The sequence below is a fragment of the Pungitius pungitius genome, chromosome 8 (genome assembly GCF_949316345.1).
Source record: "Pungitius pungitius chromosome 8, fPunPun2.1, whole genome shotgun sequence".
Lineage (NCBI taxonomy): Eukaryota > Metazoa > Chordata > Actinopteri > Perciformes > Gasterosteidae > Pungitius > Pungitius pungitius.
The window spans coordinates 359,320-373,937 of NC_084907.1; the positions used below are offsets into that span (position 1 = coordinate 359,320).

General features: G+C 44.0%; 2 protein-coding genes across 2 annotated transcripts; both read right to left on the reverse strand.

Moving 5' to 3' along the window:
• Positions 1 to 1,219: 1,219 nt before the first annotated feature.
• On the reverse strand, positions 1,220 to 10,038 carry LOC119194222 (serine/threonine-protein kinase 4-like). The gene is made up of 11 exons (XM_037448398.2): positions 9,641 to 10,038; positions 7,988 to 8,068; positions 7,230 to 7,358; positions 7,040 to 7,154; positions 6,793 to 6,957; positions 6,013 to 6,180; positions 5,506 to 5,643; positions 5,226 to 5,351; positions 4,814 to 5,030; positions 2,651 to 2,790; positions 1,220 to 1,529 (listed from the first exon to the last, which is right to left on the reverse strand). The coding sequence occupies exons 1-11, from the start codon at positions 9,682 to 9,684 to the stop codon at positions 1,371 to 1,373; spliced, it is 1,482 nt and encodes a 493-aa protein (XP_037304295.2). The 5' UTR covers positions 9,685 to 10,038; the 3' UTR covers positions 1,220 to 1,370.
• A 672-nt stretch (positions 10,039 to 10,710) lies between these two features.
• Positions 10,711 to 14,267, reverse strand: LOC119194233 (cytochrome c oxidase subunit 6C-1). Its single transcript, XM_037448413.2, has 4 exons — positions 14,131 to 14,267; positions 12,009 to 12,122; positions 11,098 to 11,227; positions 10,711 to 10,834 (listed from the first exon to the last, which is right to left on the reverse strand). Exons 2-3 carry the CDS (start codon positions 12,111 to 12,113, stop codon positions 11,102 to 11,104), a joined length of 231 nt encoding a protein of 76 aa, XP_037304310.1. The 5' UTR covers positions 12,114 to 12,122; positions 14,131 to 14,267; the 3' UTR covers positions 10,711 to 10,834; positions 11,098 to 11,101.
• Positions 14,268 to 14,618: the final 351 nt, after the last annotated feature.

Consider the following 14,618-nt stretch of genomic DNA (forward strand, 5'->3'; position numbering starts at 1 on the left):
AGGGGGAGGCGGCTTCAGGCGGTAGCTTCAAGCCTCAAACTGTAGCTTCTTTAGCTTCAGACCGAAGGCTTCCAGCAACTCTCTTAATAAATCTCATTCAGTGTCACTTTGATGAGTCAGTGCCATAAATCTGTTGACTCAGCAAGGAAGAAAATGTACGCAGATGTACGAAGAATATCGCTGCAGGTTAAACAGAGAGGAACATGAGGAAATCAATAGTGATGATGATGATGATGAGGATGACATCAAGCAACAGACTTTAAATGCTTTTTTACATTCCACTTTGTGTTGTTTGGACTGTTGATTATTTAAAATTATGATTATTCAGGTTTAAGGATCATTCTGTTGAATTAAGTTTGTTCACTATAGGAATCGGTGTTTAGTCTTTTAGGAGACAAACATACATACATACATATATATATATATATTTTATGAAATGCAATAGAGAGAAAAATGTCAACATTGATCTTTTGAGGGGGGTGAAATAAATACTTAAAGTGATTGAGCAGTGAACAGCTCTTTTTAGGAAGATTTGGATGTTGTCTGTTATCTGATGACTGGACACCGAGGTCCATCATGTTTTTAGGAAACAGAAATAAAACCCAATGAGTTATGAACATTGAAGACGTCTGTAAGTAGAAAACACAACAAACAGGAACAAGTACCGCATGAAGACGTTCAGCTGAGTGATGAAGAATAAAACCATTTCCTTCCTTATTGTTTGTTACCGGGTCGACGCGGCGTGGATCAGTTCTCAATTGAACAAACCTTTACCAGAAGGTCCAAGGTTCCATGAAGTCCACAGATGGTTCCGTGAAGTCCACAGATGGTTCCGTGAAGTCCACAGATGGTTCCATGAAGTCCACAGATGGTTCCATGAAGTCCACAGATGGTTCCGTGAAGTCCACAGATGGTTCCGTGAAGTCCACAGATGGTTCCGTGAAGTCCACAGATGGTTCCATGAAGTCCACAGATGGTTCCGTGAAGTCCACAGATGGTTCCGTGAAGTCCACAGATGGTTCCATGAAGTCCACAGATGGTTCCATGAAGTCCACAGATGGTTCCGTGAAGTCCACAGATGGTTCCGTGAAGTCCACAGATGGTTCCGTGAAGTCCACAGATGGTTCCATGAAGTCCACAGATGGTTCCGTGAAGTCCACAGATGGTTCCATGAAGTCCACAGATGGTTCCGTGAAGTCCACAGACGACGGGAACCTCCGGTACTTTAAGCAATGATGTACCGCGACGTAAAGAAGAAGAATGAATCCAGTGTAACAAAGAGGAAGATCTGCAGAGTTCAGATCCTCTGCTGAAGGACCTATAAAACGGTTCCCTCAGAGGTTGGAAGTTCTTCTTCTATGGTTTCCCCCTCAGAAGTTCTGCTGCCGGCGCTTCTTGGCCTCGATGGCGTCCAGGATGGGCCTCCTCTTGGTCTGGTAGCGCTGCCGGATCTCCTCTATCTCCTGCTCCATCTGAGGGTCCAGAGAGGCCAGACGGAGGCGGAGCTCCTCCACCGACCACGAGCTCACCTGCAAACACACATTATCATTTTCAGGATTTTAAAAAACTGCTTGTTTCCAGCTCCCCAAACAGGAAGCAGATCCAAAGGCTCATTCTGCCCAGGTGAGACTTGTAGAGAACATTATCTGCTGACTCTTCGGCTCCAGAGGAGAGCTCCTCTGAATATCTGGGACAGAACAGTAAGACATCTCCTCCGTTCATCTGCTCTCATCCATGAAGACGGTTCACGTTTGTTCATATTAGAGAATCATCTGGATTCATCTTATTGGACTTTGTCGGATATTGATTTCTTCTAGAAATACCTGAACGAGGAGGTTGATGAGTGCATTTGCCCCTCCTCCCCCTCCCCCTCCTCCTCCCCCTCCTCCCCTCCCCCTCCTCCTGCAGCACTTTGGCTATTTATTACCCACAAATCAATGGGGCAGAAATAACACTGGTGAGGGTAAGAGGCAAAGTTCTCTTTATACCTCCAGGTGTTTATAGAGCCTCAGTGATTAATTACAGGAAACATAGGTCCAGATAGAAGTAGCCAATAGAAAGGCACATTTAAGCTTGGACAGGTCATGTGACTGATCATTTAACCAAACAATGAAACCATGAAGGAAAGCTTCAAAATGGACCCAAAGGATTCGATTACTAAGTGATGAAGAGACAACATCTGGAAGCAGAATACAGAAATAGCAGAGTGGACAGATCTAAAAATAAGTCTTTAGATCAAAGAATAAATATGTTTCCATCCTGAGGGGACAATAAAGCCGTCGCACACACTTCCTGTTCCCGTCAGGATTCAATCGGCTGCACTTGATGGTTTCTTGTGTATAAATAGCTACTAAAAAACATGTTTCACATTTATTCTCATTAACATAAAAGATCGGCCTCGTTGTGAAAAAGTTTCCTCTTTTTAATACTGCTGTTGCTTAGCAACCACCTAATACTAACGTTAAGCTAATGGCTACCACAGGACCTCGTTAGTCACTGGATCATAAAGTAAATACTGTGCACTGATGTCTTCAACTACCTTCTGGTGACACTTGTCTGGTGTAAAGGTGTGTGCGTGTGCAGGTGTGTGTGTGCGTGTGCAGGTGTGTGTGCGTGTGCAGGTGTGTGTGTGCAGGTGTGCGTTACTCACCACCTGCAGGTCTCCTTCAGGCGGCCTGCAGTTGTCTGCAGTGTCTCCTCCTTCTCCCCTGTGGCTGTTGGCCTCCTTCTCTTTCTGCTCAAAGTACTCGAGGAAGGAGGGCTTGGCCGGCTGCATCGTCTCGTCTCTCCCTGAAACATTCAGACGCACACATCCATTACTACGTCTCAAGGCCCTGGTCCTCGTACGTGGTTCAACCGTCCATCACATGTCCCGCCAGATCAAATGAACCCAAAGTCTTCTGGGTTCCTCAGTCATCGGGATAAGCGTCCTACTTCTAACGGGAAGGAGATGATTACCGAAACCAGGATTCTCTAACGGCACAACGGCAAATAAGTCAAAGGAAGACGAGCAGGAGGTCAGGACCATCATCTGGATATCTGATTCATTTCTATTGGATTACATCGTAGTGCGCTCACCCCGATAGAGGAATCCTCCTCGGAGCTTCACTGAGGTTCTTTCTCCGCATCGACTGCTTTGTCATTTTTGGGGGAGTTGTTTTAGGACAGAGGAGGTCACATGTCTACAGACTGCACAGCCCTCTGAGGCCAATTTATGACCAACTGAATGGAATAATGAGGGCAGAATGAGGGCTGCACCTGAAGCAGGGCACGTTAAACGCGTGTTGCTAAAACGTATCGGCTGACCTCACCCAACCATCAGATTCTATTGGGTTGGAAGAAAAAGGTCTGCCCCCTCCCTCCCTGTCTAGTGGGGGGGGACCTGAAAGGTACATTTAAGTTACAGGAGAAAGGGAATTTCGGGAAGTATTTACGGCTTAGGAGCAGCAAAAGGAAGATGTTTGGACTGAAAAGCAGAGAAGGAAACAAACATATTTTTGATTCTCACACACACACACACACACACACACACACACACACACACACACACACACACACACACACACACACACACACACACACACACACACACACACACACACACACACACACACACACCTAACATGTATTATTCTGTCCACAATTTGTTTTTGTGGGTGCATGTGTGTATATATGTATGCAGGTGTATGTGCATATCTACATGTGTATGTGTGTATATATATATATATATATATATATATATATATATATATATATATATATAGATAATGGATGGTTGATTTTCAATGCATATCTGAAAATCAATAAAAAACTATTTTGATCACAAAAAGAGGTCATTCACCAATGGGAAGAGGACAGAGCTCTGAGGGACACTTGAACAAAGGCTCGGTTTCTAGGTTTGATTACGAGACGCACAAGAAGCAGCAGGAGCCTCTAAATAGAAAACACTGGACTGATATTTATACTTCAAATAAAAGGCTCAGAGGAGACTTTAATCCAACACAGCAGAGACACCAGACTAAAAACGGACGCTTATCAGGTCCCTGTTGTCAGGGTGTCGTCTTCTGACGGTCCTTGAACACATCGTTTCAATGTGACGCTAAAAAAAACTCTTTGTGTGTCGTTTGAATCTCTCTCCTTAATGAACCACTTGTTCTAATAAGATTCTGCTGAAAACAGAATTCTGAGCTCCGAGGTGAAACTATGGCATCATGATTGATTGATCATGTGACCATCAATCAGAAGTGAAGAAGAGGCTGCGAGAGCTTTGCACCATGGAGCCCAGTGGCAACAATCAAAAGGCTTTTTATTATTCAGCAGCATTAGTGAGGATCAATATCACCACACACACACACACACACACACACACACACACACACACACACACACACACACACACACACACACACACACACACACACACACTAAAAGGATGCTAAAGTAATTATAAGCTCTAGATGTTCCTGTCTTAATGCAGTTTGAACTGAAGCAGTGGAGATCAATACTAACTTGATAGGAGGATGTCAGACAGGAGACCGTGTGTGTGTGTGTGTGTGTTCACTTCTTCTTTCTGCTCTCCTTTCCTCTTAATACATTTATTGTGAAGCGCTAAAATACCAAAGCACTCTGCTACACGTGAAGCCTTCCTGCCAATAAACCTGATACCGAGTGTTAGGAGAGCAATGCATTCTGGGAAATCCCCTGCTCAGCATCCCCACACACAGAGAGCTCCCTCTAGTGGGTGAACAGCAAAATGCTCTTCCTTTAGAAAAGAGTTCAGATGCACGTTTGAAAGAGACGTCACTGGACTCACTCTTCATGGTGCCGGCTTCTTCCTCGTCCTCTTCGTCAGAGTTGATGACCATGGTGCCCAGCTGTGACCTCATGGTCCCCGTGTCGTCGTCGTCGTGGGCGATCATGGTCCGAGCCGTGCTGCTGAGGGAACCCGACAACGAGCCGGCGGCCCGGACGGTCCCCGAGTCGCCTGGACCCGCCCGCACCATCGTGCCCTGGTCCACCTCGTCCTCGTCCTGAAACACGGGACAACTTTACCTCACGGCGAGGACCCACAGGGGCACCCATCGCTGATCAATACGCTTTGTTATAGCAGCTGGTGGGTGCACATTGTTATACAGTCAGTGATACTTCCGTTGTGTGATCTGAAGGATGTTTGAGGAGGTTAAAACCGAATGAAAGATAATGAATAAAGGAGCTGTTTCTGTTACCGAGTTGTCTTCGTCCTCCTGCTGTCTCTGCTCGGCCTCCTCTTGTCTTTTCAGTTTGATCTCCATGGCGTCTGTGATCAGAGCTCGGAGGACCGAGCTGGGCTTAGCCGACTTGATGAAGGGATGCTGGAGGAGGGACGGACAAAAGGGAGCGATAACGTAAGAGAAAGAGACCAAGAGAGAGAGAACAAGTGTCCACATCTTCATACGAGAAGCTACAAGAAAGTATTCATTTAAAATTAATAAATGCTTTAATAAATAAATGCTTCCTTGGTGTTACCTGCAGTAACTGTGTGGCCGTGGCCCTGTTTTCAGGGTTCTTCACCAAACACTGGCTGACGAAGTCCTGGAACGACAGTGACCACAGATCGGGATTCCTGAAGGTCGGTGGAGGGTTGGTGGGAATCATGAAGATGGCCTGGAAGAGGAAAGGAGGGAAATAGAAGAGATCTTTCTTGTGTGTCTCTGATACCTGATGTTAGTACGGAGCAGACCAAGAGATGCGTATCAAAGACTCTTTGTTAGGAACAATCCGTATTTGGAGTGTTGATGATGTGCTACACTGTCAGCATGGACTCCAGACCCCATTTAGAGAGAATCGACAGAACATGAAGTCACACTTTATTATTATTATTATTAGGTGGTCATTTCAGGATCACTTCATATCGGTTCATGGCTGCAAATCAACAAGAAATCTATTTATTTGGTGTTCATACAGCTGTAATAAACCAGCTGAAGTCTCAAACACACACAGAGCAGCGCGCCCCCCCCCCCCCCCCCCCCTCACCCTCATGGGATGTATGTCGGCGTAGGGCGGCTTGCCCTCGGCCATCTCGATGGCCGTGATGCCCAGGGACCAGATGTCTGCCACACAGTTGTACCCGATCTCCTGTATGACCTCCGGAGCCATCCAGAAGGGCGTCCCGATGACCGTGTTCCTCTTGGCCATGGTGTCCTGAGGAAGAGAGAGACATAAACATAACGGGGTTATGGATATCTAGTCAGCTGATGCCACGCACTCAGGTGCATAATGTGGCTCTCACCAGGAGACGGGGACTACTTCAAGGTGACCCAGGTTTATGTCACTACTGTGTAGCTGGTATCTGTGGAATCATGGCTCTGTTCTAGGCAGCATGGAGGGTACCGAGCGCTGCTAAGCATGCATTTACAAGCCTTTGGGCTTTCTTTTGAGGGAAATCTCACTCATCTGAGGTACCACTTGGTATCATTCCTTCTTTAACATGAGTGACAGTGACGTAAAGGACGGGGGGATTAGAGAGCAGTCCAAAGGTTGATGATTCATGGAACATCTATTCGGCTACATGTCAATGATTTCAAATGAAGCGTTTACAAGGTTACCACTTAGCTACCGTTAGCTCGTTGTAGTTACATCTCATTGTGGTGGGAGACTAAATGTCCACATCACTCTGTAAAAGGTCACCTTGAGGTCTTCAGCTCATGGTCACATAGAAGTAACGTTCAGGTGTCACAGTGGACTTTGACCCCTACAGATGTCCGCCTGTTTGACCTTTGCACCCATTGAAACCAAACCCAGGTAACTTCTCACCGTGAGCTGTCCGGCCACCCCAAAGTCGGCCAGCTTGGCCTGACCCTCAGAGTTCAGCAGGATGTTTCCTGCTTTGATGTCTCTGTGGATCTTCCTCATGAAGTGAAGATACTCCAGACCCTTCAGAGTGGACTGCAGGATGGCGCAGATCTCCTCCTCTGTCATCTACGGGGACAGAAGACTCCCTCAGTCACATGTCCTCTGTGCTCTATGCACACTGTGTGTGTGTGTGTGTGTGTGTGTGTACCGTCTTGTTGCGTAACCGGATGATGTCAGAGACGGATCCGGCTCCACAGTACTCCATGACGATCCACAGGTCGCTGTTCTTGAAGTAGCTGCCGTAGTAGCGCACCACGTGAGGGCTGAACACAAGCTGGAGGTGATTATTCTGACAAAGGCAACGATCAGACTCGTGTACAACTAGAAGAATCCCCCACCTGTTGCACTGCTGCATGATGGAGATCTCTTTGATGATCTCCTGCAGGTCCGACTCCACAGGGACCTGCTTGATGGCTACGATCTCCCCAGTCTCTTTGTAATGGGCTTTGAACACACAACCATACGACCTGCACACGCACAGAGAGAGGTCACATGACCTGTGGAGGAGTCCACGAGGCAAAGCAAGGAGCAGCTGGAATAAATCCGTATTTTACATTTAACAAACTCATTAGATCTAAAGCATAACTATATTTCCATATGATTTAAATGTATTTATCATATCACAGATTTATATACATATATATCTGTATACATATATATATAAACTGCAATATCCATAACATATAGTTAATGTGGTTTCCAAGAAGCAAAAGCAAGGCCATGAAGAAAAACAGGTGAGGGACGATAGCATCGGAAGATCATGTGACCTCAGCTCCTCTCAGTGGTTGGTCCAGTTTAACCTGTTACACGGTTTAAGAAATAACTTCCTGATGGAGACTTCTTCAGTAGGAATGCTGCCCCCCCCCCCGGGGGAGATTGTTCTGAAGGTGTGACTTGTGATGGAGGACGAGGTCTTCCTCCTAGTATCTTTAAAAGTATCTTCCATAAACGACTGAGAGCTCCAGTGCTTCGTTACTTCCTGTGAGTTGAGCTCATCGTTTACAACGACTCAACAGGAAGTGCGTTGAGAAACAGGAAACAAAGAGGCAACGTTTATGATGATGAGCAGAGAAGGGAGGCAGACAGACGGACTCACCCTTCACCCAACTTCTCCAGGACGTCAAAGACTTCCTCTGGCTGCTTGGTGAGGCTGTCCTCGCTCAGCTTCTTCAGCTGTCTGTGGAGAGGGGGGGGGGGGCATCTTTAATCAGAGCAGATATGCACAACAACTATCTAGTTCTTCTCCGTCGGTTTACTCTTCAAAGAGACTGAATGTTTAATTCCTCCAAGAAACAAATGCATCCAAAGCTCTAGAAAAACAAAGAAATGAATCCGGGAAAATAGGCTGTTCTTGTATTTCTCTTTTCTAGTCTTTGACCACTCAAACGCTTCCTCTCATCATTCACACTCAGTGACACCTGTCCATCAGTAACTAGCTTTCAAACACTGGAGACACAGCTACAGGGGAATGAGTACAGAGTCTCAAGTCACTGTGGAGCAGGTTCTGAAATATGCCTCCAAGGGCCAATAAGGTCAAAGGTCAGGATGTGGAATCAAAGACGAGGTTAGGGTAAAGGAGACCAGTCTGCTCCACTGTTCCCAGTTAGAAGATGCAAGATATCACGTTGGGGTTGTCGATCACAACAGGGCGCTAGCCGACAGCTAACATGGCTAACATTGTTTACTTCTAAACAGTCTGTTTGAAATATACAACTTTAATGGAATATGTCAATAAATCATCGAGTTAAATAAAGCAGCAGTCCCTCAGGGGCCCATTGATGAGGAAACAGCCGACCATCGAGTGGAGAAGATAAGCAGAGTTTCAGCAGCATCCTCCTGATTACTGGACCGAGCAGGAACTACTCGGTTCCTCCTGTCAATCAACTGTGATGACCTACGCATTAATATCTGAACACAACCAAATACCCTGCAGAGGAAAACTTAAGAATTTTCCATTTGAGAATTCTGAAAGATGAGAACAGTTTCTGATCAATAACCTGAGGATGAACCAATCAGAGTGACTTCATTGATTTGGGAACACATTAAAACAAACACGTGAAGTCAATAAAACCTATTTATATGGTTTGCTCAGCGGACTAACCAAGATCAATTAAACTACGCGACCTAAAATCATCAGTGTGGTCTCATTGAAACCTGCAGCCTCCGCCGCCATGGAAACACAAATAACAGTTAGATAAACCTTCAGGGGTGAAAGTGGCCCAAGTTGAAACCCAACATATGATGGGGAATGACGATTATTTCTATCCGCTAAGGGCTTAGAAATAAACAGTAAAGTAATACAACAAATTATTTTAATTCAGCATGAAATCAAGTAAAAGTAACTGATGATTACTCAAAGTTAATTACATTTAGTTTAACTTGAAGCTATACATTTGTTGTGTAATGTTTAGTGTTGTAAAAGTAAAAGTATTAGTCAGTAATGTATATACATATAAAATGTAAAGTAGCATTATTTACCAATAGTTAATTTAGGTTAATCATTATAATCTACTATGTAACTGAAGTATAGAGATATAAGTTTTCTTTGTTGTTTACGAGGTCGAATGTACAGGTACTGTGTTATTGTGAGAAGTACTACTGCAGAACTGTAGGGTTACTTGAGGTGAATTCTGCTCCGGTGTTGATGACGTCACTCACTCGGCGTTACCGGGTATCAGACTACCTGCGGCTAACCGGACACGATCAATGATTGATGATCGATGACCTCTCATCAGTAGCATCACCTTACCTGCGCGGGTGGTTCCTCATCAGTACTTTATCCTTATTCTCCATGTTGTCCTCCTCTCAGCGTCACGGCACCTTCTTCCGCTAAGCTAACTCCAAAAGCAACCGCCTGCTAGCTCGCTAGCTACGTGGCTAGCAGCAGCTAGCAGCTAGCAGGGAGCGCGTCCTGTTCGTTCCCCGCGGCGTCTCGTCCGCGCGTCAGCCCGCGAAACACATGCCGAGAACCGTGAATCCCTAAGTGACGCGGGGTGTAGACACCGAGCAGAATTCACACCGGGACCGGAGCCTCGTCTCCGAGTTCATTCTCTTCCTCACAGGGTCCCCAACTACTTTGGACTTTTCTTCAAAACCCGCTCGCGGCCGTTTGAAACGCACCAGGAAGTCAGATAGGGGAGGCGGGCCGGACAAAGACTGCGGCACGCCGCGTCACCGGCAGGGCGGCGCCAGAGAAGCTGCGGTATGACGCGTCACCGGCAGGGCGGCGCCAGAGAAGCTGCGGTATGACGCGTCACCGGCAGGACGGCGCCAGAGAAGCTGCGGTATGACGCGTCACCGGCAGGGCGGCGCCAGAGATGCTGCGGTATGACGCGTCACCGGCAGGGCGGCGCCAGAGATGCTGCAGAATGACGCGACACCGGCAGGGCGGCGCCAGAGATGCTGCGGTGCGACTTAAAATAAGTGCATTTCAACCAGAAGGATACAAACTCAGAAAGTCAAAGTTAGAGAGAGGAAGCGAGTAGGAGATGAGGTGGTCAGACGTAAAATGGAGTTAGTGAGTTTAGAGCAGTTTCTGGTGAAGATTTAGTATGGGGATTGCCAGCCTTTTTAATAGAGCAATAGGATTCATACAAGAGGATATTTACTGGTCATTACATTTTTTTTCTTCTTAGAAATCTGTATAAAACAGCTTTAAACTGTTATGACTGGATGTGGGAGAGAATGCTCATCGTAAATACTGTCAGTACTAAAACTACCTCTGGGATTAACCGTTCTACATCATTTATGTAATAGTATATTTGACACCATTAGTTGAAAAGTGCATCTCATACATCGGTAATAATTCAGACAAAAAGGCACTTTTACATTAATAGAATATTTTATTTAGAGCAACCAAACAGCACAGCCGTGTTCATGTCTAAACCAGTCAATAACGCGAAGAACTTGATCCTCGGAAGGAAGGAGCGATGGGGACGAAGAGCTGGAGGAAAACAAATCAGACGGTCAGGAAGACAAATAGATGCTGCTTCTCCGACAGTCTGCTGACAAACCTCCAAGTCTCAGTGACTAATATTTACATGAACCCGTTTGGAATCTCATTATTACAAAGTTATTCTTCTTCAGTTAAATAAATACAGAGAAAGTAAAAAAGTAAAGTTCCTAAATAAGGTCTTTGATGTAGTTTGCTCGATCGATAGAACTAGAATACTAATGTTCCTCCCTTTGGTCTACAAACTGACTCACAGCTCTACTCTCCGGAGGGCTGCACGCTCTCGAACACGCCGGCCTCCTTCATGGCGTTGAACTCCTTGACGGCGTCGTACTGCTTGTAGAACTCGGCGTAGGCCTTTTTTCTCGGCTCTGTCACGCCGTACTGAGGAGAAACCAAGAGGCTCAGCGCATTAGAACATTAAATTCCACATTTCATTTTATTCTAAATCTCTGTTGGGAGCAAGAAGCTGATATCGTTCCCTCAAGACCTACTTCAGTGGACACAAATCACAGCATTATAGACAAAGAATATGGAGCTTTTAGAATTCAAAATGTTATATAAATGATTTAAATCCTGTAAACAAGCCAAAACATTACATTTATTGATGGAGCAAGATATTTTGCTACTTTCTTTTACCATGCATCTTGTGTGCACTGTCCACTTTCCGAATTTCCCCGTTGTGGGAATAATAAAGAAATATCTGTATGGAGCCAAACGTTTTGATCCTTTGATAAACAAATGTGAAGCTGAAAGTTTAAGATTTGGTCTTCAATATTGAAATATTCAATTCAATGTATTCAAAATAAAAATAAGCGGAAGAATTTTCGGGTTGAACATAGTTTTGACTCAATTCTATAATTTCTTTGAATAAAATATTTTATTTCAATCAAATATATATATGTATTTACATTCAAACTGTTGACCCTGAGGGGGCATCAACTGAGGCAAAAAAGTAAAAGTGAAAATATAAAATCTGCCACGAATCTTTAATTTCCCAGAAACATGAAAATTAGAAATGAACATAGTGAATATTTGGACGTATTCTGTGCACTTTTCGTGAAAAAAAAAAATCACAGCACAAAGCAGCATTTGGAGATTTATCTATTGCTCAGACGATGAGAGTTGTCTCATTTTGTGGTATTGTGAAGGTTGGGTCTCTCACCTTAAAAGCGATGGCGGCCACGAGGGACAGGCCAAAGGCGATGGGCAGGTGGAACCGGAGACGCTTCCCCAGCAGCCCTCTCATCAACGGTTTAGGGAGAGACATGACTATTACCTGAAGGAAGGATGGCAACGTTAATACCTTTTACTTTAAACCTTTCACCTGCAACTACTAATAGATATCTATTTAAAGATGGATATATTGGTGCAAAAATGAAGGTTTAATCCACCTCTTATGTATATACAAATCATATGTCAGGTAAAATCTAAGAAATAAGATGCACATGTGCAAATATGAATATGTAAACATCAACTAGACACAAGAGATTTTTAATTATTTTAATATATATATTTATTAGGGCTGTCAAAAATAGCGCGTTAACGGCGTTAATTAGCTGTTTGTTGTTAATTACGTCAATTTTTTTGACGCATTTCACGCATGCGTAGTGTGACAAATGATTCAGGTCAGGAAATTGACTCTTCTTCTAGGGAATGCACTTCAACCTTTACAACACATTACTGCCACCTGCAGGCATATGTCAGGCCGTCAGGTTCAGCAAGTCAGAGACCCGCCCCTCCCCCCCCCCTCCCTCCCTCTTTGCAGCGCCAGTCGTTCTAATCGCCGCGCTCGACTTTAAGGTGTAACCTTTATTATTGTTCGGTCTGAAACGGCGCGCCCAGTGACGGGTGGTGCAGCAATATTGTTGTTCGGGTGGAAATCGGGAGAAAGGTCGGTCCGGGAGATTTTCGGGAGGGGCTTTGAAATTCGGGAGGGTTGACATGTCTGGTCATGTCTGGTCATCGCAGCCCTGGACCATCAGGAGCACAAACTCACAGCAGAGTGGGATAAACTGCAGAGGCTCGAGACCCTTCTAGAGCCATGCAGGGAAATCAGTCTGTAACTTATCAAATAACATTGCTTTGATTATTTGATAATAATCTGTGCATTATTTTTTTGATTATTTAAAAAAAAATCAAATATCAATAACATGTATTTATGTAAAAAATAATAATGATGATAATAATAATTATGTATCTGTGTCCTGTTATTTATCTTTAGTATGCATTTCAGAAAGAAAAAATGGTTAGGATTCAGGTGTGATTAATCATGATTAATCCACTGAAAATTCTGATTAATTTGATTAAAATTTTTAATCATTTGACAGCCCTAATATTTATATATATATAGTTTCTTTTTACACTTGAGGTGCCACCATGCGAGACAGCATCTTGATCGGTGTACTTTAATCATCTGTCATCCTGAGTCACTCTGAATGATTCTGTTGGAAGGTGTTTTCTACGCTAAAGGCGCTAACAAATAAAGCATTGAAGCACCGTTCCTATGCTAAAGAGCTAATAAAGTGCCTTCACTTTTGCCACCTGTCCCCATAGGTAGACCTGACTGACCTCCATGCAGATAACAATTATTCTTCTGTTAACAAAGTCTCACTATAAACACCATCAAACCTGTAACATAACAAGTGAACATGTCAATGTCAGTTTTCATATCACTAACATGAAATATTTGATGTAAAATGTAACTTACTCTTGTTTAAGCTGATTATTGAATATCATGATGAATGACGATTTAAGAGTTTAAAACAGATGTTCGCTTTTCTCATTTCTTGGTCAAACATTCATAGTCTGGTTTAAAGCTCAGTTAACTTTAACCTCAGCCCTGCGTCAGATAACAACGATGACTGGGGGGTGACCTCTCAGTCAGATGGGGGGGGGGGGGGGGGGGCAGAGTCCTGCTTCGCACGGTGTTAGCGGACGTTATGCTCCGACGTCATCAAAGAGCGTCCGGTGGACGTTAGCTAGCAATAGCAGTAAGCGTGATGCTAAGTGAAGAAGCACATTTACGGCCAAAGTGGTTGGGATTATTAATAAAAAATACTGTAATTCGTATTTCGATTAGATAACGATCAATAAGACAGTGGAACCAATACCAACGATCTCTCTTAGCATCTTGCTATGTGCTAACACAAGCTAGACACTGCGATTGACTATCCAAAAGAAGTCAGCATAATTAGGGATGAATGACGAAATGGAGGACTATTAATACTACACATGTAAACGTTGAGTTAAACAGACGGTAAAATAGAGTAATAGCGAACACTCACCGGTTTGGACTCACGACCTTCACGAAACGAGCTAACTGACCAGCTTCGCTCCTCTATCGGAAGAGATTCTCTACGGGAGCCTCGCAGGGTCAAAACGAGTCACCGCGGAAAGCAAAGTAATAAGACGTCACTCTCAGTTGATGCCCCGCCCCCTACGCTGCATCAGGGTCAAAAGTCTAAAAAAAGATCTGAATGTGAAAAAAATAAGTGAAACTTGAATATATAAGATCTGCAACTGGAAAATACAATGCACAGAATATCAAAAAATGTATAGAAGTGAAGAATTAAAAAAATATTCAAAACTAGTCAAAACTATATTCGACCTAAAAATAATTTCAAGACCAAAACTTAAACTTTCACATTTGATTTTCAAATGAACAAAACTTTCAACCTGGATTTGGCCCTATACATGTATATTTTTTGTCATTTTACTTTTTTCTGAAAAATGTTTGTATTGATTGGATTCTTGCCTGCACTCTTGACATATT

Excerpts from the sequence above, each read along its gene's own strand:
- LOC119194222 (XM_037448398.2), bottom strand. The coding sequence starts at position 9,684 with ATGGAGAATAAGGATAAAGTACTGATGAGGAACCACCCGCGCAG. Across the intron at positions 7,359-7,987 it reads CTGGAGAAGTTGGGTGAAGG|GTCGTATGGTTGTGTGTTCA; the intron begins GTGAGTCCGTCT and ends GTGCGTGTGCAG. Across the intron at positions 5,352-5,505 it reads CGGCCACACAGTTACTGCAG|CATCCCTTCATCAAGTCGGC; the intron begins GTAACACCAAGG and ends TCCCTCCTCCAG.
- LOC119194233 (XM_037448413.2), bottom strand. The coding sequence starts at position 12,113 with ATGTCTCTCCCTAAACCGTTGATGAGAGGGCTGCTGGGGAAGCGTCTC. Across the intron at positions 11,228-12,008 it reads TGGCCGCCATCGCTTTTAAG|TACGGCGTGACAGAGCCGAG; the intron begins GTGAGAGACCCA and ends GTTTCTCCTCAG.